Source organism: Hypomesus transpacificus, chromosome 8 (assembly GCF_021917145.1).
Source record: "Hypomesus transpacificus isolate Combined female chromosome 8, fHypTra1, whole genome shotgun sequence".
Classification (NCBI taxonomy): domain Eukaryota; kingdom Metazoa; phylum Chordata; class Actinopteri; order Osmeriformes; family Osmeridae; genus Hypomesus; species Hypomesus transpacificus.
This window is the reverse complement of record NC_061067.1, coordinates 9,857,236-9,879,563: the sequence shown is the minus strand read 5'-3', so window position 1 is coordinate 9,879,563 and position 22,328 is coordinate 9,857,236. Positions and strand designations below refer to the sequence as shown.

At 49.1% G+C, this 22,328-nt stretch overlaps 1 protein-coding gene across 1 annotated transcript; it reads right to left on the bottom strand.

Moving 5' to 3' along the window:
* Positions 1–2,067: 2,067 nt before the first annotated feature.
* Positions 2,068–22,119, bottom strand: LOC124470366 (dihydropyrimidine dehydrogenase [NADP(+)]-like). The gene is given in 7 exon segments (XM_047024205.1): positions 2,068–2,274; positions 3,594–3,734; positions 3,934–4,083; positions 15,507–15,686; positions 21,021–21,083; positions 21,085–21,289; positions 22,085–22,119. Coding segments are annotated over 7 exon segments (945 nt in total). The 3' UTR covers positions 2,068–2,103.
* Positions 22,120–22,328: the final 209 nt, after the last annotated feature.

Below are 22,328 nucleotides of genomic sequence, written 5' to 3'. Positions count from 1 at the left end.
GTTCGCGCCCCTGGCCCAAGATTGATGCCATGTTGATTTTTAATGATGTACTGCCGAACGGAAGGCTAGGGAGGAACAGCGCTAGACAAGCCCGCATCCGCACAGCTATGCTAAATGTCACTCTAATTATCCTGCCTTTTCGCTGAATACAAAAGTAAACATTTACACAAACCCTCGGTGCCCTTCGCCGTATTTTGCTCGCCGCGTTACGGCGAGGCGGTTCGCGTACGACCGTGTCTGTGAACTTGTGTTACCTTGTGGGGTTGTTTAAAAGATTCATCCGCCAACTTCCACGGCTCAGTTAAAGCCAGACAATTGGTAAGCGGCGGCAAATGATAGCTAACTGGCTTATGTTAACACAAAATATTTTTTTAACGATTGCCTACATCCTCTTTCTATAGAGCCGATGCCTTATTTGAAGGCTAAGCTATGTGGCTAGGCTATGTGGATGAAAGCGTCTTCTAAATGAAGAAAATGTAGGCCTAGGCCTAAATGCAACAGCAATAGGCTATAGGCCTATATGTTTCTATAGGTCTGTGTAACCTTTCAAACAGCAGAAATATGGACTCAAATGACCAAGATATGCCGGTACCAGCATGCCAAACAAGTTATGTTAGTGATTTAATATTTATTAAAATATTGTCTACAAAATCTTTGGAAGAACAGATTTCAATGCATAGTTAGTTCACATTCAGTGTTCTTTGTTATTTCTAAGGCACCAATCAAAGCTTTTTTTTTAACACAACCATGACATAGAAAGAATATATTTGCCTGGCCCAATCGTACCTAAACAAACAATTACTTAGACTGACATTTGACATTTTGATTATACTAATTCCATGTTGTTTTTCTCTACTCGACATGACAGGTAACACATAGTTAGGTTGGCAGGTGTTGCCGAGGGACCGGCGCCCACGGTGTGGAATGCAGTGTATGTTTCACCGCAGCGGCAACAGCGGCCATTTTGTGCTGGGTGTGACATATAGTCTAAACATGGCCGAGGCCTTATTGAGATGAAAGCGGTCCCGGCTGACCTTTCCAGTTCCCAGTGAATCACAGCTAGTCTTCATATCTAATGATCTGGAAAGAGTCACGCATGACCTTTCAGTTACAATACCCCCTCCCTCTGCTACAACAAGGATCCCCATTCTAACAATTACACAACCCAAATCAAGAAGAACGGTCAGAAGCCAGTTAACATAACCGACGTGTAATCAGCATCGATTTTGCAAAATTAACCGTGGCTGTGTGCACTTACACATTCAATTCCAAAGTCTTCATTACGGCAAAAAAGCGAGCTTAGCTTACAGTAGCCCTATAACACATGATGAGACAACAATGCTTCTGGTCGCTTTTTTTGAGTGAGTGGGGAGGCGTCAGTGTGTGTGAGGTGTGTGTGTGTGTGTTTGGACAATCAGGAGGGGAAATACTGAGTGTAGCCTACTGAACGAACACCTATTCATCTCTCTTCATTACCAGCTCTTGTCCTTCTGATTATTTCTCAGACACATAATGTCTCTGTTTATTGCTGTGGGGCTGCCGCCCGCATTGTCATGGCAGCGCTGCTAGTTAGGAAATGTAGCCTTCGTCAGAATCACGGACGGCTCTCGCCCCGCGCATAAACATCCATTATTTCTTCTGCCTCCCCCCTTCACTCTCATTATCACGGCCTTGACAGAGAGAGAGAGAGGGAGGGAAAGGGAGAAAGGGAGACAGGAAGGGGAAAACCTATTCGACAACACATTGCTCCACCATTGTTTCGAAATAATGCAACTATTTGCACGCAGTCGATTATTTCTGGATAATTGGCTTGGGAATATAAGGCAATTATTTCTCCAAACTAATTACTCTTTTTTTCATATATATAATAAAGGTAATTTTTCACACCACAATTATGAAGAGGACTCAATGCTGCTAAGTAGATGCGTGTGCATTTTTCCCCCTAAATCCAATCCATCTTTTTCTTTTTTTTTTTCTTCCTCTTTCTCCTTCTCTCTCTCCCCACCTCTCTCTCTCTCTTTATGCCCCCTCCCCCCCCCCCCCCCCCCCCCCCCCCCCTCTCTCTCTCTCTCTCTCTCTCTCTCTCTGTCGTCGTCGTTCCCTTTAGCAGACGGGCATAACGGCTTGAGGCAGGCCTCTCTTGGGCACGTACGGCGTTGTCCTGGCAACCATGGTGATGCAATCGATGATGGGGCAGACGCTCAGACAAAGTGTGCAGCCGGTACAGCTGTCAGTCACTATAGGAAGATGGGTCTGAGGGTCAAACGTGATAGCCTGTGAACACAGCGAGGGGGGGGGGGGGGGGGGGGGGGGGGGGGGCGGCAGGAGCAAGGGGGGCGAGAGAGCAGGGGGTAAGAAAACAGTAGAACATGCTATTAGAACAAAGTGTGATTAGCGTGCTAAAACAGTGAGCTACACAAAAGCTCCCACTGTGAACGTGTGTGTGTTTCCAGGAAGCAAAGTGTTCCGTGACCTGGCCAGCTGTACAGCCAAACCCCAGAGTCAGGTTCACCTCGACACACACACACGGGGTTCTGGAGCAACAGTGTACTGTATGTCCTTTTGAAAATATGCTTTGAGCAATGTATAGGCTGTGCTTAACAGCTTGGGAATGAATACATACATAAAATTACACGGTATTGCATTTTACCACCTATTCATCACATTGATAAATAGTACACAAATGATGTTTATTGTCTAGGCGTTACCACATGACGAATATATATTTATGACAGTGCGAATGTTGTATTTTGTGCTGAATATCATAATGGTGGGTGGGTGAGGGGAGGGAGGGGGCACAACATATCAATCGATCTATCTCTCCTTTTTGTAATATTAGTGTTTTCCATATGGCCTAGGACCCCAAAAAAGCAGGCTACTTTGCATTGTGTGCGAGGGAGCGATTTGATTGTGACACATTATGCTGATGAATGTTCCTCTTTATTAGAAACCATTAATAATATGTAATCCCCTCTCTCAGAGTCTCTCTCACACACAATGAGCATCACAGTGAACAATTACAGCTGGGGATGAAACAGGGGAGCCCTCCACTTCATCAGCGGCCCCGGTGATAGATGGCACCCAACATTTATTTACCGGGAGAGAAGGAGAGATGAATACTTTAATAAAACTGTCACTGTGTCTCCTACTGTTGAAGTACTGCTGTCGGGAGGGGGGAGAGAAAGAGAGAGAGAGAGAGGGAGAAAGTGGGAGAGAGAGAAAGACAAGGAGAGAGAGAGGGAGAAAGAGAGATGTTCTTTGAAAATAACAAGCTGGTTCCACCTTTTCCATGAAAGAGGAGGGAGCAGATCGGTCCTTACACATACTTTGGTGTGACGACGACAGCGAAGCACAGAAGGGGTTGTTACAATGTGTGTGTGTGTGTTTTCGTTTGTTCTGCAGTTACCAGACACACAAAAAGGCGCGAGGCGCAGTATGTGACGTCTATGTCAACAGTGACATTATGAATCCATGTCAATATTTGACAGAGTTAACGGGGGTGCGTACAATAGCAGGTATGGCCATGGGTATGCATGTGTGTACACGTAAGTCGCCACGTGTGTGTGTGTGTGTGTGTGTCGACAAGACGTTACCTGGTATCCAGAGTCGTTGCAGGTCATGTAGCACTTGCCACAGTTGATACACATGTCCTCGTCTATGACTGCTAGCACCTGCTCTGTGTTGTTCAGTTCTCCATAGGCCCCGATGTGCTTTAGGGCTCTGGCAATTACATCCTGTTGACAACAGAAAACACCCACAAACACATTGCGGCTGAGTCCTCAATCCTGCTCCTAAGACTCTTTAGTTAGGGGCAAGAAGTTGAGTTAGAGTGGGGGTTTTAAACACGGGTGTTTTCAGTTGCAGCGATGGGTATTTATAGTATGTTTTTGAGGAACATCCTGAGACTATGAAAGCAGCACTGTTCACCCTCACCTTGACGGCAGGTATGGGTCTCTTGGGGGTGTAGGTTCTGGTGGCGTTAGCCTCTGTGGCTAACGCCTCACTTTGGCCGTTCATGGTCTTCTTGTAGTCTGCCAGGATCTTGTTCTTCTCCAGGAGGTAGGGGCCGAAACTGGGCAGAGTCTGGGCCACAGGAGAAGGTAGAGAGGAGAGGCTCAGACTATCACAGGTGGACCCTGAGGTTGTGAGATGATGTTTCAGCATAATGGAGCTTCCAACAAACAAGGGGGACAACCGTGGAGAGAAGACAGTTTTGTTCGTCTGCACCAGTGAATCAGACTGGGATTCCCTCACAAGCAAAATTGTTTTGGTTTCAGAACGTTGTACTTCAGGCAGATGATGCCATTTTTTGTTTTGCTGGAAAAGAAGCACTGTAAACTGAAAGGATCTGAGTGTATTTAACCAGAATGCAGAAATACTTTTCTCTCATACCTACAGCCATTTAGAAATTGTGCTCTTTCTTTCTCTCTCCCTCTGTCTCTGTCTGTATCCAAGGCATCTGTACCTTAGATTATGTCTCATAACATCTGTCATACGGAGACAGGTGTTTGCTAGCCATAGTGGTTTTTGCTGTGCTCCCAGCTGATAAGTATGGAATCACAGAGCTTTGTCTCCGGCAAGCTGGGCTCTGAGTCCAACTCATTAGTCCTTCAGAGGAGAACAAACATGCAAAGAGAGGAACAGAGGGAGAGAGCGAAAGAGAGAAGGGGAGGAGGGGGGAGCGAAAGAAAGAGACAGAGGGATGAGAAGAGGAGAGAGAGAGAGAGACCGACCTGCCTGACCGGATCGAATGTCTGACCGCATTAAAGCAAACGCTGTTTGCTTTGGAGTAGCGGCCAGTGTTTTTCATCTTTGAACATTAATGAGATCCTTTCGGACAACATTGACTTTATTACTGTCTGAAGCAGCCATGTAGAAGGTGCCTTCCGGTTGGGGATTGTAAGCCCGGTGTGCTGTAATACAGTACGCCTCCTTGCTGCTGAGACGCTGTGCACTAGGCAGGTGCACCGACGAAAAAAGGAGAAAAAAGGAAACAGAAAAATGAAAGTCGATAGACGAAAAAAAGAAGAAGAAAAAAGAAGTACAATGAAACCACATTTGTTTCAGTTCCACCTCTCCCATCCCGAACTACATCTCTTTTCCCAGTTGTGCATCCAACGTGATATTGAAAAATTGTTTGGCTTCCAAAAGTTGGAATAAAAAGCTGATTGTGGTCACAGGGAGTGGTTTCCTAGGCGATTATTGTGGTGGGGTTACCCTGTTTGAGTTTGCTGCAAGCCCTCTACTGTAAAATCATGCAATATATTTGCAAAAATATTCATTCGCCATCCAGGCTTAAGACATTGCCGTGTCAATGAACAGGAATTGCTTGCTCACTCAAAATGGATGCTCAGAGCTATTTCCTACTTGATGTTTTTTTCGCAGTGCAGGTAGGAGAACCGTGGGGCTATGACAGAACATTACCTAAGCACTTAACGTCCTGTCTTGAAAATGGGCAATTTCTTCACGGTAGCATAACGGGAAAAAAATCAGCCCGTCCTCTAGTGGGTGAAAAATCTAGCAAGGTCATTAGAGAATCGAAGTCATCTCTGCACTGTGTCCTGTGGTCTATCATTTCATTAAAATACAGATGCACAGGTAAAAAAAAGCTGCATTCTGCATCAAGAGCGCATCCATTGTCTTTAGACCGGCTAACTATGTCACGACAAACACACCTCGCACAGAATGTTCCTGCGACTCTTTGATATTCACACCACGATTCCCGAAAATACCCCTTTCTGAGCTGACATCAAATAGGTGTGACTTGAACGATTGAATTCGTATGATTCGCAAATGGATCAACGCTAATTGGAACTTTAAAGACATTGCCGTTTTGATCTACCTGGACCCACAAGCACCAGCCACAATAAAACAAGCGTGATGAAAGAGCGGTTTGGGGGTTTTGATGAAGAGCCCTCTCAGTGGGGGTTCGGGTGGTAGGTGGGTGGGTGCGGGGGGGGGGGGGGGGGGGGGGGGGGGGCATGGACCGGAGGCTAGGAGGAAGTCCTGTGTAGATCTCCTTCGGTTTAATCTGTGTGTGCCGTGGCAGAGGTACGGATATGACGACCCGACACTCTCGGCTTGTCACGGTATCAGAGACAGAGGAGGGTCTTTGATCCGGGACGAGGGCAGTCTGGGGAAGAAGAAGAGACAAAAGAAAACAGGGAGTGGGATGGAGAACGAGGGAGAGGGTGAGAGAGACAGAGAGAGAGGGTGAGCGAGAGAGGGGAGAAGGTGATAGAGATGAGAGAGAATGAGAGCGAGCGAGAGAGGGGAAAGGGTGAGAGGGAAAGGAGCGGCGTTCGAAAATGTATCTTTCCACTTGTGAATTGTGTGTGTGTGATCCACTTCCAAAGCTGTCTCTTTATGGGAACCAGGGTGATCATATCCACTCTAATGGAACACATGCAAATGGCAAGTTAATATCCTTCACCTCCCGTCTATCCCCATCTCTCTTCCCTCCTCCCACCCCCATCCCTGGCTCATACACCTCTCCTCCACACGTTCTCCAACCCACTCCCCCTCAAACCCTCATCCCTCTCTTCCTCTGCTCTTAAACCCCTCCATCCTATCCCATCCTGCACCTCTGCCCCCCCCCCCCCCCCCCCCCCCCTCTCTCTCCTCTTCTCCAGTCGGTGCATCATTACGGGGAGATTCTCAGAGCACCTCAGCTTCAGTCATCCCCAGCCAGCTGTGGGGCTGTGGGAGGCCCCTGTCCCTAGGCACGGGAGTGTGTGTTTGAGGGAGAGAGAGAGGAAGAGAGAGAGCAAGAAAAGAGACGCATGTGTGTTTGCGTGTGCTTACATTATGCACCCAAGTAAGAGCGGGTGGGTTTAGTGTCCCTTCATGTGTGTGTGTGCGGGGTGGTGTGTGTGTATTCCTGTGTGTGTGTGTGTGTGTGAGTGAGAGACTGTGTGTACGCGGAGAGGACTCCCAGCACAGGCCCATTGCTCTTCTCCTAGTGTGTTTAAGTGGAGAAGTGTCCCGTTTGTGGAGATTTCCCTCTCATTACCATATTCACGACAGTTTGGGGAGAGAAATTCCACATGCCACTGGCCTGAGTATGGAGGGGGGACATTAAGCACAGGCTGGAAGGCAGTTTGTTTGGAGTGTGTGTGTGTTTGCGTGCGTGCGTGCAAAGCCAGCATCCGTGCGAGTGTTTGTGTGCGCAGCCAGCGTGCGCGCAAGTGCCAGCGTGTGCATTTTTGTGTGCCACGCACACACACACACACGCAAGACATGGGGCACTTCTTGCTGTTTTATGGAAATTGCCTCCTTACCAGTCGGAGAAGCAGAGCTCCCTACACGCCATGCCGCTGAGGCTCTGTGGAAATTCAATCACACGCCCCAGTCAGGGGCCTGCTAATTCATTTCAAACCGCAAATCTCAAAATTGACCAAAGGAAATTGGGTAAGACCAAGCTGTTTCGAAGTATCAACATTGATTCCCCACCACCTTTCAAACGCGTACAGCCCGGAGCCGTTCCCTTCGGCGACAACTCGCGACCGGCCCACCTGAAAACGCGGCAGACGAAACGAAGATGCCCGAAAGTCGGGCCGAACGGCGAGCGACACGAGCGACGAGATGGAACGACGACATTCTCAGCAGTCGAGCAAAGAGATGTCCTGTCCTTTATCGTGAACGTGATGATTGAGCACAATGTGCACATGGTATGCACTGGACTTTATCAATCCCAATTAGACTGATGCTCTCTCCAAACCATTTGGAGCTTTTCAACGTTAGCGTAGCCTACGTGTAGCCTATACGGTAGGGGAGACCGGGGAAGGGGGTCACACTTTTTACCTTTGCCAGTATTTCTCAGCGCCAGTAAATGACAGAAGACTCATTTCAGTATTGATCCAAAGCTTAAGGCCTTGGGTTTGAATGAATATACATTTTCATCAGCATAACATGTTTTAATATGCCACGAAATCCACCATGGATAATCCCCCAGAATGTGACAACCAACCCCATGATTCCCTTACACCAAGATTGTAAGCTCTCTATCGAAACGGAATATATGAATGATCTCATACAAAGAGGTCACACATTTGATGAGAAACATTTCACACAGCATCCCCTAGTTTGACTGTAATAAGCCCTGTGACAACCAACTTGTGTGACAACCGACCCCAGTCTCCCCTACTTGTCTATGAACGCATACACTTTGCACTTCCAGCGAATTCGAGGACCTGCAAATATTACAATGACGAGGGTGTGAGTACTGTTGCAGCCCAGGCGTCTAGAGCATCCACATTGCCTATCTAGAATATCCTTGAAACAGTAGCAAACGGTTGTAAAATGAGCTTCAAACCATGTTGATGTTCACAATCGCTGCCCGCAATTTTCCAATCGATAGACAACAGGCTCGAGTCTCAAACACGGTTAATATTTAATGCTCTGTCCGTGTCTCTCTCCTCGTCTCTCTGGAGGCGTCCGCGCCAGGCATGGTCTATATTTTGCTGTCAATCAGCCGAGACTCAGAAAGCCTGATTGTTTTTTTCGCTCTCCCGGTGAAAGCTTCGGCTGGCCGAGACACAGTGCACGGCGCACCTGTAGATCAGCCTCTCTCCGAAGGTCACCGCGTACCCTCCGCCTCCCGTTTCCCTCTGTCCCGCACAGCTGCTCGACAAACACCCCGTTCTGCGACGAGACGCGGGTAAACCGCCGTGCAGATGGTCGGCAGGCAACACGTCGCAAGTTTTACGGGAGGGCTGCTGGAGGGGAAAACAGGTGTGTGCGACTTGTTCTGGGTAACGTGTACACCAGATAAATGCTGTTGTTTCTAATTAAATCCCCTACTTCTCATTTCCCCCACATCATATGGACAGGATAACACCGATCTCTGCAAATATCACCGGAGCATATTGTGTGGATTGAAGGGATGGCTCATGTTCCAGCTCGTGAGTGATGCCTGATCTATCCTCGCCTCCAGACAACATATGAGGGAATATTCTAGAAATAAGGTTGTCTGTCAATCATTCTGTGGGGTCAAAACTGTTTACATCCAAATGATTTGGGATTACGGTAAGGCAGCTTGACGTATGGAGCGATCTGTTCAGTCTATTCCCCCTCATTTATCCATCCATCCGTTCATCCATTCATCCATTGATCCATCCATCTATTGATCCATCCATCCATCCATTCACCCAACCATCTGTTATAGGCTTTTCAGATGAAAGGATTTAAGGACTCAAATCTGGAGATTTTTTTTTGAAGCAGTCCAATTTTCCAAATGAGTCATCAAGACACACTCATCTCCTGACTCTTCTCCTTACTCTGTCTCAGCCTCTCTCTCTCTCCCCCTCTCTCCCCCTCTCTCTCTCTCTCTCTCTCTCTCTCTCTCTCTCTCTCTCTCTCTCTCTCTCTCTCTCTCTCTCTCTCTCTCCGTCTCTCTGTTTATGATAAGAACATTAGGACCTTATTGCTCTCTCAAAAGCACATTGCCATTAAGAGAGAGAGGGAGACATCAGGTTATGAGTCTCTACCCCGAGAGAGAAAAGAAAACAGACATCAACAACCTCTGGAGCATGATAATGCTGTGATTTATCCTCGCTAAAGCGCCGCAGTTGGCCCGTAATTAAACATGAAAACCTAAATTTATCTGTGTGTGCTCAGCCCCTCGTTAATTTAAAACTGGGACGGCACCAGACAGGTTCTAATCCAGCCCGCTCTCCTCCTCTTCCACCCCCTCCTCCTCCACCTCTTGTTGTTGTATTTTCCTCCTCCCCCCTCTCCCCCCCCCCCCCCGCCCCCCCATTACTGAGCATTAAAATGTATATTAGCCTCCAAGGCCCATCACCATAAACCACAGAGCAGGGGAGGGAGGGAGGGCTGTGTGAGCGCGCGTGCGCGCGTGCGCGCGCATTCGTAAGTGTTGAGGGACAGAGAGAGGGAGAGGGAGAAAAGAGAGGGGGAGGAAGAGAGAAGAAAGAGAGAGAGAGACAAGAGAGGGAGAGAGAGAGCGATAGAGAGAAGAGAGGGAGAGAGAAACACAGAAATCAAGAGCGGGGCGGCTCGCGCCAGCGTTCCCCCCCACCCCCCGCGTGCGCGCGAGACCTCACGCGTGCGAGTTGGAGCGCGTGCTCGGAGTCCCACAGACATATGGGACATAAAGGGGAAGGCGCAGACTCACGGGAGCACAAAGGAAGGAGAGAGAGAGAGGGAGGGAGAGAGAGAGGGAGAGAGAGATAGAGAGAGACACTCATTTAGCCTCAGCGCAGATTGGGTTGAAGGCCCATTAAGACCAAGCTGTCTCGGCCCTACGTCCTCCCTGTCCTGTACGTGACGGCTGCCTTGTTGCTGAGAGGGCTGCTGCTGCGAGGTGGGGAGACACGTCTGTCCTAATGAGGAGGAGCGAGGCGGTGCCTCCTCCCCACAATGCCGAGCGAGTCTTTAGGCATCACAATGCGTCCTCTAATTGGAGGAGGTTGTTGTTTTCTCTCTCCCCCCACCCCCCTCCCTCAGTTTAACCACACATACACACAAACACACACGGAGACACACACGAGCACGCACAAACACAGACACACACACACACACACAAACAGACTTGTCATGAGCTTGATTTGTTTATCACTTGTTACATTTGCTCTCTTTAACTGTGAATCACTGTAGCCGCAGCAGCTAATATCAGCCCAATGTCTGCCAGCTTAGGAGAGGCAGGGAGGCGAGACTGCTGTTTGCTGACTGATTTAGCTTGTTCCCAACACCTCACAGGACTCTCCCAGCACTTAAACACCTTGCTGGCTGGGTTGGGGACTGATTGACTAGCTGGCTAGCCAGCCGACTGGCTTGTTGGCTGATTAGGGTGGTGGGGGTTTGGGTGGTTGGCTGATTAGGGTGGTGAGGGGGCCTGTCTGGTTGGCTGACTGGAAGGCCGTAGGGCCAGCTAGATGGGTGGGCAGGTGAGTGGAAGTGGCTTTTCGACGTGTCTTCCCATAAATCCAAACTGGCAATTAAAAACTCAGCACTAATGACTAACCGAGTGCTCTCTGGCTCTTTCAATTCATCATTATTCAAGCTAACCCAGGCTGATTAGACCTTGAGACCCCCTGTGCTTCCACCTGAAAGGAACGTTATGTTTCTCTGCGTCCATTAAATCGCGGTCCTGGTAGATGTTCCCTGAAACCAAATCCAAATGATGAAAGGCAAGGGCAAAAAAAAAAGAAATCTTTCACAGAAAAACACGGACAGACCCACACACAAACATATATAGTATGTTTCAACGGCCATGAGAGTATCTAATGAAAGAGAGAGGGAGAGGGAGAGGGGAGAGGGAGAGGGGAGAGGGAAGCATGAAGCATGAAGCAGACAACCATGCAGGCTAGAAGGATGAGTGTGCGTGTCTTTACTCTGGACTGACTAATGGTCTGGAAGAGCGACCAGCACGGTTCTGACTCCTGCTTCACTTCTAATAATGTTCCCCCAGCCGGTCCTGCCAACAACAAAAAAAAACTCCTGTTAATGCCCAGAGGAGTGTCATGCTGTATGGCACACATGTTAAATAGAGTTTCTACTGGTATTCCAAACAAGATATCAAAAGCCGTGCGAACATTCTGGCTCTCGATTCCGTGTGACTTGACATGACATAACAGCACTGGACAAACAACCCTCTACAAAGCATGTTTTTGTCCAATCTGTGAGCCCTCTGCCACACACACTTACTCACACACACACACTTACTCACACACACACACTTACTCACACACACACACACAGCCAGATCGTTGGCAGGACCCCTACAGAGCAGGGCAGCTTGTCCTGGCTGAAGGCTTCATTACCACTGCAGGCCAGACGGGACATACACTGCCAGTTAAGAACCCCTACACTCCCCTGTTCTGTCCCCCCCTCCCCACCCCCCCCTCCCTCCCCCCTACCACCCCCCCCGACCCCCCCACTTCCTTCGGTTCTCCTCACCGCCCCGCCACATTCCGCCTAGCTCGCGGGGTGCCAGCCCTCCCCACCCCGTCTCCCTTTTCGGAGCGTGGCGTGGCGGGGGGAGGCAGGGAGGAGGCGGAGGGAACACAGATACACAGCTAGCCACGCGGCGGGAAGCGAGCCCAAACTCCACCTGGGGTTCAGTCCCCCCCCATCCGCCCCCCATCCGCCCCCTCCCCACCCACGCTAACCCTGCTGTAGACGCGGCCACACGCAGAGCCTGTGGGGGGTTTCGGTGACACGCGCTGCCAGGTAGCGCGTCAGTAACCCACACCGAGCCCCGTCGTGGCTCAGTCACGCTCTGCTACCGTACAGCTCCTGACGCAGGGGCATCGCGGCAAACGTGGGGGAATCTGGGTCGTCACATTTCGGCGCGTCACGTGCATGGGTATTTGAAGCGCCCCTGCAAGAACATTAGCAGTTTGTAGCCCCCCCCCCCCGCCCCAAAAAACAAACAAAACTAACAACAAAACAACAAAAGCTCACAGACGGAATACTGACGTTTCAATTTTTGGGGCCAAATGGGGTTAGGTTTGACATATCCAGTTATTACTCTTTCAGCCACACTGCCTAGATGAGTATTGATTCGGACTGAGGGCTTTGTGAAAAAGGGCTAGGCATCCTGTTGGGACTGGAAGCGCAGTGATATTCTCCTCTCTCTGGGAGCAGAAACAGAGCGAGTCTTCCCCGGGGATGTTCCGGCAGTGTGACCGAAGTCGAGCGTTGGAGACAGGGGATCTCTCTTTTCCCGTATTAAGCGGAGAGAGAGAGAGAGGGGGGCGACGGCGTCTTTAGTCGAACGCCCCGGCCTCCTTAATCATCTGTCGCACCGGAGAATCGCCCTGACAGCGACTTCTCTCTCTTTCCCCCTCTCTCCCTTTTATGAGCCCTGTCTCTTTTTCTCTCGCTAACCACCGCCCTCCTTCCCTTCTTCACTTGTTGTTTCTCGTTACTTCCCTCCTAAATGTCCCCCGTGTCTGCCACAGTCGCATGCACATAGACTCCCTGTCTCCACCAATCTCCCTCCACCTGTGTTTTTTTTCATCCCACCCCCCCGCCCCACCCGCCCCTTGCCTTTCTCTCTCTGGCCTTAAAGTCTTTAAATCTGAAACACGAACTGTCTCTTTCCGTCTCCGACTTGCGCACAGACACGCGCACGCACCCCACACTGCCTGCACGGCTTGTCTTAGTGCAGCTTGACTTGTACTGTGAGTAATGCGATCCTGTCCCCCGTGTGTGTGTGTGTCTGTGTGTGTCTGTGCCAGAGCCTAGGGGGCACAGCTGCCCTACACTCTGCAGGTGACCTGTCACTCTCTATCTCCACTGTCTAACAGGACACAGATAGCATTCAACCCACGCCTAAAACGATACCTAGTCTTGTACGATCCCCATTCCATTCCAACAACTTACGCCAAAAGGTATATCTGATTAGAAAACGGAGTGGAAAACTCAGACTTATGTTGTCGTTTGAATCCAAGGCTTGTGTTCTATACCATGAAGAGATCTAAAAGCTAACAAGAGATTCCGGTGTTCACCTTTCAAGAGACAGGCTGAGACTAAGGCCTCAGGGCCTTACAGCTATAGGTCATCAAGCCGAGCTAACTTCTCCACAACAAACACTCAATGGGGCTCTGCTGAGAGTAGAGAGAGAGCGAGAGAGAGAGAGAGAGAGAGAGAGAGAGAAGAGAGAGGGGGGGGGGAAGATAGAGTGAGATGGAGTGAGAGTGAGAGATGGAGACGAGAGGGAGGAGAGAGGGAGAAAAAGGATGAGAGTTAAAAAGAGAGAAGGACAAGAGATGCAGATTATAGAGAAGAAAGAAGGAGAAAGAGAAAGGCAGAGAGAGAGAGAGAGAGAGAGAGAGAGGACAGTTCATTCGGTCTAGACCTCTCAGTGACCTGATATGTGACTGACTTTTTCCTCTCTGTGTGTCAACATGCACTCCGTCAGTGTAGCCAACACCCTGTAGCCTGGAGACACTGGCCTCTCCTCTTTTCTACTCTTCTCCTCTCTCCTCCTTTCTCTTTCACTCTCATACCTTCTCCTCTCCTCTCTCTCCTCTCCCCCTCTCCTCTCAACTCAATGACACCATACAGAGAATCAGCTCCAATGCAACTTTCCCTCCCTCCCTCCCTTCCTCCCTCCCTCCCCCCCTTCCTCCCCCCCTTCCCCCCCCCCTCCCTCCCTCCTCCCATCTTCCCCGCCCAGCTTAGTGGGGAAGCTGCTGTTATTGTTGCAGTCATGCAGACAATTTCCTCAACAATGTAAGCTGGAGCAGATGAGGGCATTACTTCTCCTTATCACTCCTCTGATATTGCTCTCTGCCACCTACTCATTTATTTCTGTTTCATTTCTTTTTCCTCCTCCTCCACCTCCTGCTCTTTTTCTTCACTCGTTTGGCATTAACATTTAAAATGGCGTCTGGTAATTCGCTGCAAAGTCCCGTTGTCACAACAGTGGGATATCTGGTGTGTGCGTGTGTTTGCGTGTGAGTGTGTGTGTTTGGGCATCACAGGTTCAAAGTTCCAGTCTTAATTGGGTGCTTGTTCCGGAAGACGATCAGATATCAACCTTTCATTTGGAATGCTGAATAGAGTTTGCAGAAGTTGGTGGGTGTGTGTGTGTGCAGTCATTTACGTCTGGTACACGGCACGTTTAATCTTCCCCATATACACATAAGAGAAGATATTGGTGAATTCCGGCACGTGGGCCCGAAAAAAAACCCACAATGAAAGGAAATGTTTTGACAACTGTGGGTCCTTTGTCAAATTTGATTTGAGATTTGTCCATTGTGCAGAGCGTGAGTCACTGTGAGCCATTGGATTAAGACAGCGCTCGAGTGAAATCACTTTCTGAGCATGATTGATGTTCTATTTCAAAGTCAAGTAACAACAAACAGCTCTATCCTCCCGTCAGTCCTCAGGTTCCGGGCGGATACTGAACGGGAACACAGTAGGCAGGGCTATTCATCATGCTTGCGCTCGGCCTTTCGCATTAGCGACACAAAAGAGAAGGGCTCCTCCACGCTGTGGCAGCGGGATGATTGTGGGAATCTCCGAAGGAAACCTTCTTTCTGGAATTCTCTATTAGAAACAGAAGGCTGGGTTGGTCGGAGCTTGTGTTTCCTCAGATAGTGAGGCGCAAGGGGAATTACAACCGCCGAGCTGTTGTACGAGGCAGACTGTATTGAACCCTCGTCGACTGACAATATCGTTATTACTGTGTGAGAACCCAACTAGGCTGTGATGTGTGCTGAATTCAGTCAGTGAGAATATGGACGTGTCCAACTCAAATGATGATGTCCGCTTGGTTAGTGACGGACCCAATGCACTGCTTAATAATAAAAAACGAGATTGACTGAAGGCATGTTGGAGTGTGACGGTAATTCAATATTGCATAGCTCATAGATAACTATTTGAGCAACTTGCAGTGTTCTATTTATTCCATATTTTTTTAAATAATAATATGACATGAAGAACAATTGAATATGTCAGATGCTGTGGTGCTTTGTGGTGAACATGGAGTGTGACAACAACGTTATTGGTTGATGGGGCTGTCAGTCACTCACCTTGCCCTGCAGTTCCTTCAGTCGGGGGATGGGCTTGCCCTTCTGGTGCCTGAGGGTGGGTGGTGATTGGCCATCCCAATCTTGCAGCTCCTCGATGCTCTTCAGGTAGAGCAGAGCCTTCAACCCCAGGCAGTAGTCCTCAATCACGGTGAAGTCCTGGTTCTGGACTGCACTGCACACCTGCCACACACACGCATGTTTGTTTTTATATCCTAGTGGGGCCTGACCATTCCCATTCAAAATGAACCCGTAATGTAATTCTAACCCAACACTAACATTAACCCTAACATTAAGCCACCCAACACTCCTGCAAAAAGCATTTGAAGTTATGAGTTCCAGCAAAACAGCCCCACAAGGTCAAGTTTTTCCACGTTTCCATATTTGTGAATACATTTGGTCCCCACAAGGTCGATAAAACAAGACCGGACACACACACAAACACACATGCAGAGAGAAGAGAGCGAGAGAGAAACACAGAAATCACGAAATGGACTGAAAGCGGTAAACAAGTCACGATAAACCCCGAGCGGCCAGACGGAGCGCACCTGTCCTCCCTTCCTGCCTTCACGGGTGTTTCTCACTAAGGCAGGTTTGTCAGAGAGAACGTGCACTACCCCCTCCCCATCCCCCCCCCTCCCCATCCCCCCCCCCTCCCCATCCCCCCCCCGGTGTAACTACCATCCACATGGCTGATCCCCTCCCCAGAGGCACTATCAGATCAGCCGTACTCTCCGGGAAACCTTGTCTCCCTATGTCTGCCTCCTCCACTTCACACGCACGCACACGCACACCGGCGGTGAGTCTCAACGCGGAGAGAGATAAGACCTGCTTACCTCCCGACGGTATCTCTCTCAGCTGACATCTCCCGTGCGCTTAAAGGCAGAGGAAATGCCTATCGGGGGATTAAAGGCAGAGCCAACAGTTAACCGTCAGAGTGTAGTGCGACATTCACCTGGTATATGGAGGCCATATTTGGAGAGGTTGGGGTTGTGTGTTGTGTTGCGCGTGAGATGGCCTGTGAAAGGGAGACTGTGTGTGCCTGTCTGTTTGTGCGTGTGTGTGCGCCAGAGAGAGCGAGTGAACATGATGAAAAGTGTGGGCTTGTGTGTGCGTGCGTGCGCGTGAAATTAACCTACATCGCTCTGAACATCCAGTGTTCATCCTTAACCATTCACGATCCGCAGGCCATCAGGGTTTCCTAGAAGAGGTGGTAGACTGCAGTAAGAGTATCTATTTCTCCCTGCATAAACGACAACTGAATCCCAAACATCCCGCTCCGGAACCTTCCCCGGGAAACCAACGTCAACATGGAAAGTCAGGACGACGCGCTCCAAAACCACCTGGCCCGTGTCTGCCTTCGAAGCCACTCGCAGGACAAAGTGAACATTTAAAATATACATTGGGGATGTCCGAACTGCAGGAAGTCTTCCGCGGGCAAATCGTCGCCCGCGCCCACACTGCGCTGTGTCAAAGGAGGGCACAACGTAGCCCACGGTAACAAGCATTGAGCTATGCTAATTTGCCTCCCTAATGAAAGCCTATCTGCAAGCTAGAGCAGGGGAGAATAACTCCTTCGTTTAACTCCACATGGGGTCGGGAGCTGGGGAAATGCGGTTTTTAAATACACAAGATGACACAGTCCAGCCTTTTATTATTCTTTCTCTTGGGATTCTTTTTTTGTTGTTGCTGTAACTGTCTCCCACCTTCGTAAGACAAAACAACTGATGGCACCACAGCTGCACCACCACACACACACACACACACACACACACACACACACACACACACACGCAAATACACGGTGCCAATGTACTTACATACGGTACATGCACACGCACACACACACACATGCACGTACACAAACGTGCACACACACATGTGCGAACGGACACACATAGCCGTACATGCACGCACACGCATGCAAACATAACAAGGTACATGCACACACGTGCAAAAATGCACACACGTGCAGATATGCACACAGAAATGCACACCCACATGCAAACAGTACGCACATACATGCACAAAACACCAAATTAAAAGAAAGCACGCCTACATACACATATACAGAGTATAAGATTCTGTCACGATACAACTTGATGCAGCCATGTTTTCAGCGATGTGTTGGAGAATGGCCACCAAAGCTCCTCGGTAGAATTGAAGTTGTGACGTCCTACCTCACTCTTTTCTATCTGGCTCTAATGTGGCCCTACTCAGGAAACAGATTGGATTAAGGATTTCTAAGTAGGTGCCAGGCAAGGGAGACAGCAGGTTCTTTTTGTCTGCACAAAAAACTGTGGTCAGGCATTGATCTCAAACCCGTCGGAGACCTCCGATGCTTTTAGGTTTCCCCTCCTCCTTTCTCTCTCTCTCTCTCTCTCTCTCTCTCTCTCTCTCTCTCTCTCTCTCTCTCTCTCTCTCTCTCTCTCGCTCTCTCGCTCTCTCGCTCTCTCGCGCTCTCGCGCTCTCTCGCTCTCTCGCTCTCTCTCGCTCTCTCGCTCTCTCGCTCTCTCTTTCTTCCTTTAACCACCACTCTCTCCCTCTTCATCTCCCTTTCCCCCTCTTTTCTATCGCTCCAACAGCTCTTCCATTTACCAAGAACCAAATTCTGGCATTTCTCAACCCCTCTCCCCTCCCAGCCCCAACAAAAAAAACTGAGAAATATGTCATTAAAGCGACAAGCAGGTACATTCAGCAATAGCTTCAGAGTCTCAACCCTCCAACCCAGCGACCTCTGTTTGAACCTCCCGGTCTTCTGACCATGTTGTACATGCCCGGGGATACGACCAACTGATATTTAGTCTTGTTATTGAGGTGACAAAACCTGGTGGGGATATGGGGAGTCAATGGTTTTTACAAGTCAATGAATATGTGGCATGTCCACTCACTATAGAGCTGCATTAGAGTGTGTGGTGAGGTGGACACATAACCTTTCCCAGTCCTGTTCACCCACGGGCTCGTCTCCGGCAGATCGATAACTAAAACAGCCAAACAGCCCGCTTGTTAAAGGGCCAGGACGCGTTTTTTTTCTTTTGTTCCGACGCACCCAGCCGTGGTGCAGAAAGACGTTTCTAGAAAGGCTGTTGTGTTGGGTGGCTCGCGTCCCGTTAGACGCCTGGGCACGCCTTCTTTATGTGTTTACCGCCGTGGTCACGCTCGACGAACGGGAGGGACATGCGCGTGTCGGGGGTCATTAAGATTGAACTAGATCTTTAGTCAAGATCAATGTTGAGTGAAACCCAATCTTTTCGCGAAATATAGCCGTCTCTTCATAAAACTTGCCAGTAAAAACTACAGCCATTCAGAAGTCTGTGGGCTGTTGCACATAAACCAGAGCTTTTCAGCACAGCTGAATGACGGGCACACAACATCATTTAACACTCGTTAACATGATCTTCTGACTGGAATTTCATCATGTAAGAGTATCATTACTCTTGTAATATTATTACTTGTGCGCATGCTTTTGATATGGGAACTGTTGATGCACACACAAACACACACGTAGGCACACACGGGCCTGTGATGCAGACATGCTACAGTCAATAGTCACGTGAGGAAGCAAAGCACTCCTCCAGGGCTAATTGTGAATGAATGTTTCTGGTAATAAAAAACGAAAAAGTATCGATTGACAAGCATATAGCCTAGGCTCCTGATTACTGGCAGTACATACCAAAGGTCCCTTCACATAACAGTCTGGTACCTCTTTCACACGTCTTTGACGCCGTGAAATGGTGGACAGCTAATCAAGACTTGATCACGACTAGTTACCACAGGAACTAGTCGTTAAAGCTCACATTTATCTCCTGTGTGTACCCATAGTCGCACACAGCATGTGGGTACTTTCAGAATCCCTGAAAGAAGAACTTGTTGTTCTGGCGTGCATCGGACATACAAGACAGCCATCATCCTTTTGCAAGCTAAAGAATCCTGAGGGGCCCAGGTTTGCACCGACAGAGGTCTAGGGAGAGGCAGAGAGGAGACCAGATCAATCCACGCTATGAATGGACTCCATCACATTGTTTGTTCTGCTAAGAATGTGCCTGATGCACCTCTCAGTCAATCAAGGCCATCAGAGACGGCACTGTATGTCCCTAATGCACCACCATACAATACCTGTAGCCTTGGCTGTGATTCGCCCATTCAACAGCCAACCAAGGCTTTTTGCTTCGAGGACAAGCCAAGCTGATTGTAACCACCGAGATTGCAGTTTATTGTTTTAGGCAAATTGTGCTCCTCAATGTTGCTGGCTGCTATTCTCCACGAGTCCTTGTGAAATATCTTGTGTTTTGTTTGCTAAATCTTAAATAGAGGGATGCGATGATGTTCAGAGAGTCAGTGATTGCACGCCATTGTAAGATGAAACTGAAGTGAAACCTCTACGAGCACAATATACTCAGTTTACCCAAATGATACTTTGTTTTCAATATTCTCAGCATTCCATCGCAACATGTTTTGCATACATTATACGCAACGTTGGGGAATCACAGATTCCTTTGACGCCAATAAGCGCTTTTGCGCGGCCATTTTCAAAGAAATTATTCCGGTCAGGCAGAAAAATAACAACCCTGTTATACGTGGAAGGAAGTCATTTTTATTCAGTCACTAATTTTAAAATTCACCATAAAATGATGGATGGGTTAGGGGTGGGGGGGGGGGTTAGGTTATGGGGGTTGAGGGGTATTGCTGAGGGTCTGTGCTCCTGTGTGCAGGACAGGTGGAGGGGCTGCAATTGTCAAACATAAGATAATCTTTCCCCCCAAAAATGAGGAATGAATGCATTTATTCAAAGATTGACTTTCAATTTGTATGCTGATCTTAATTCTGATCATTCCCCAGGCCCGAATTTAAAACCCGCGTTCCAATCATCTCAACATAAAAGTTGAGGATATTGGAAAGAAGGAGTTCAATTATCAACCCACGAGGTAGCTTGCAAAATGCCGCTGCGCTAACCCCCGGTGTTTTCCAAAACCGAAAATACCTTTGCGAGCACACGCCCGGACACACGCATGTACGCACACAATTTCAACAGATAACGCAACACCCCGTGCATCTTTCTCTCACTGTAAGTGCAACATGGCACAATGTAAATACACACAACAGATGGAGGATTGACTCCAACCAATGATTTTCACAGCCAGCCCCCAGCGGGAGCTAAAGTATACTTAATGGTACAGTTTGTTGAGGCAGAATCTGTGTATGTGTACCCGTGCGCGTGTGTGTGTGTGTGTGTGTGTGTGTGTGGGGGAGAGAGAGAGGAGCCCAGATGGCTGCAGACAGTGGTTAAATCTCAATAGTCTCACCCCAATTCCTTGAGAAGTCTCTCTTTCGACACCTCAAACACACAGTTGAAGATAAAATCGTACTCTAGAATGGTTCGCCAAATCTCCCAATCCCCTTTCCTTTCCTCCTCCAACATGGCGGCGACTTTCCAAAACCTCCCCTCTTGAAAAGAGAGCCGACATAAAAGACCCAACAATTCTAACCGACGGGCCCCCCAGAGTCTAGCTGTATTACCTGCAGGACTGAAGCTCCAGCGTGGAGGAACTGCAGGCCGGCCTCGGCTGAATCGATGCCCCCCCGTGGCCAGGATGGGGAAGCCGGGCAGGGCCCTGGCGATGGCCGACACAGCCCGGAGGGCAATGGGACGGATGGCGTTGCCTGAGGAGACGAGAGGGGCATGATGGTCTGTACACACTGGACACGCGGTGGATGCGATGTGACATGACCTGCACACACGCACACGCCACAGCCAACAGCATTGAACACACCCCAGTCCAAAGACACTTACAAGAGAGAGCTTTACAAAAAGGGCACAATCATAAACAACGAGATAGCCCCCCAAAACATCGCGGGTAGCCAAAACGTGACGCATGACGCACAGCCAAAAGCCCCAGAAGTGTAGAAACCACAAAAACGTACGACAAACACACACACAAACACAGACACGCGCACACAAACACACGCACAGCTCCAAATCTTAGTGTACCACTTGAGTTAGACTGTGTTCAACTTCCAGTCTTCAGGCTGGGTTTGTTTTCCCCTGCCCAGGCTGCCTCCTTCTCTCAGATGAGTTACAGTAAGAGCTCCTCTTTAACAAGGCAGGCAGATGGAGCCCTTTATCACATTAGACTGAAGCTGCTGTAGCCTGATCTAGACGCCAGCCGTCATGCCTCGCTGATTAGAGTAAGACGGAAAGAGAGAGGGAGACAGAGGCAGAGACAGAGACGGAGACACTGAGACACAGAAAGAGAGAGGGAGAGAGAAAGAGAAAGAGAGAGTCAGAGAGTCAGAGACAGAGAGCTAGAGAAAGAGAGCAAGAGAAAGAGAGATCCTCTTAACATTCTTCCCTAGCTTGAACCCAACTCAGTGAAGACTAATCAAACCAAAAGATCTATACTTTCCCTGCCATTTTCCTCAAAAACCTCTCTTTCTCTCCCCCCCCCTTCTCGGATTTCTCGTCTGTCTCATCTAGGCGGAGGTGGTTCGAATCCAGGCTCCCCTCCCGCCACCTGGACGATCTCCTTGGTCTAATAGCACGCATCTGGACTGCTGATCAGTGCAACGCGGGGCTAGATCACCAGGCTAGTCCATACGCATCCACCCCCAGCGTCATCTCAGTCAACTGTCAGCACAGCAAACACCCCCATATGGTTTCAGCCATGCAGGTTAAATCAATTGTCCGAAGTGATTGAGTTTGATGTCGGGGCTGGGAGGGGAAGCGGACAGGGTGGATGTGTGATTGTGCGATGCTCGACTGCAACAGGCTTCTGCCGAACGTCGTCGATCTGTGAGCCAGGCGGGACGGTGTTGTCAGAGGCAATA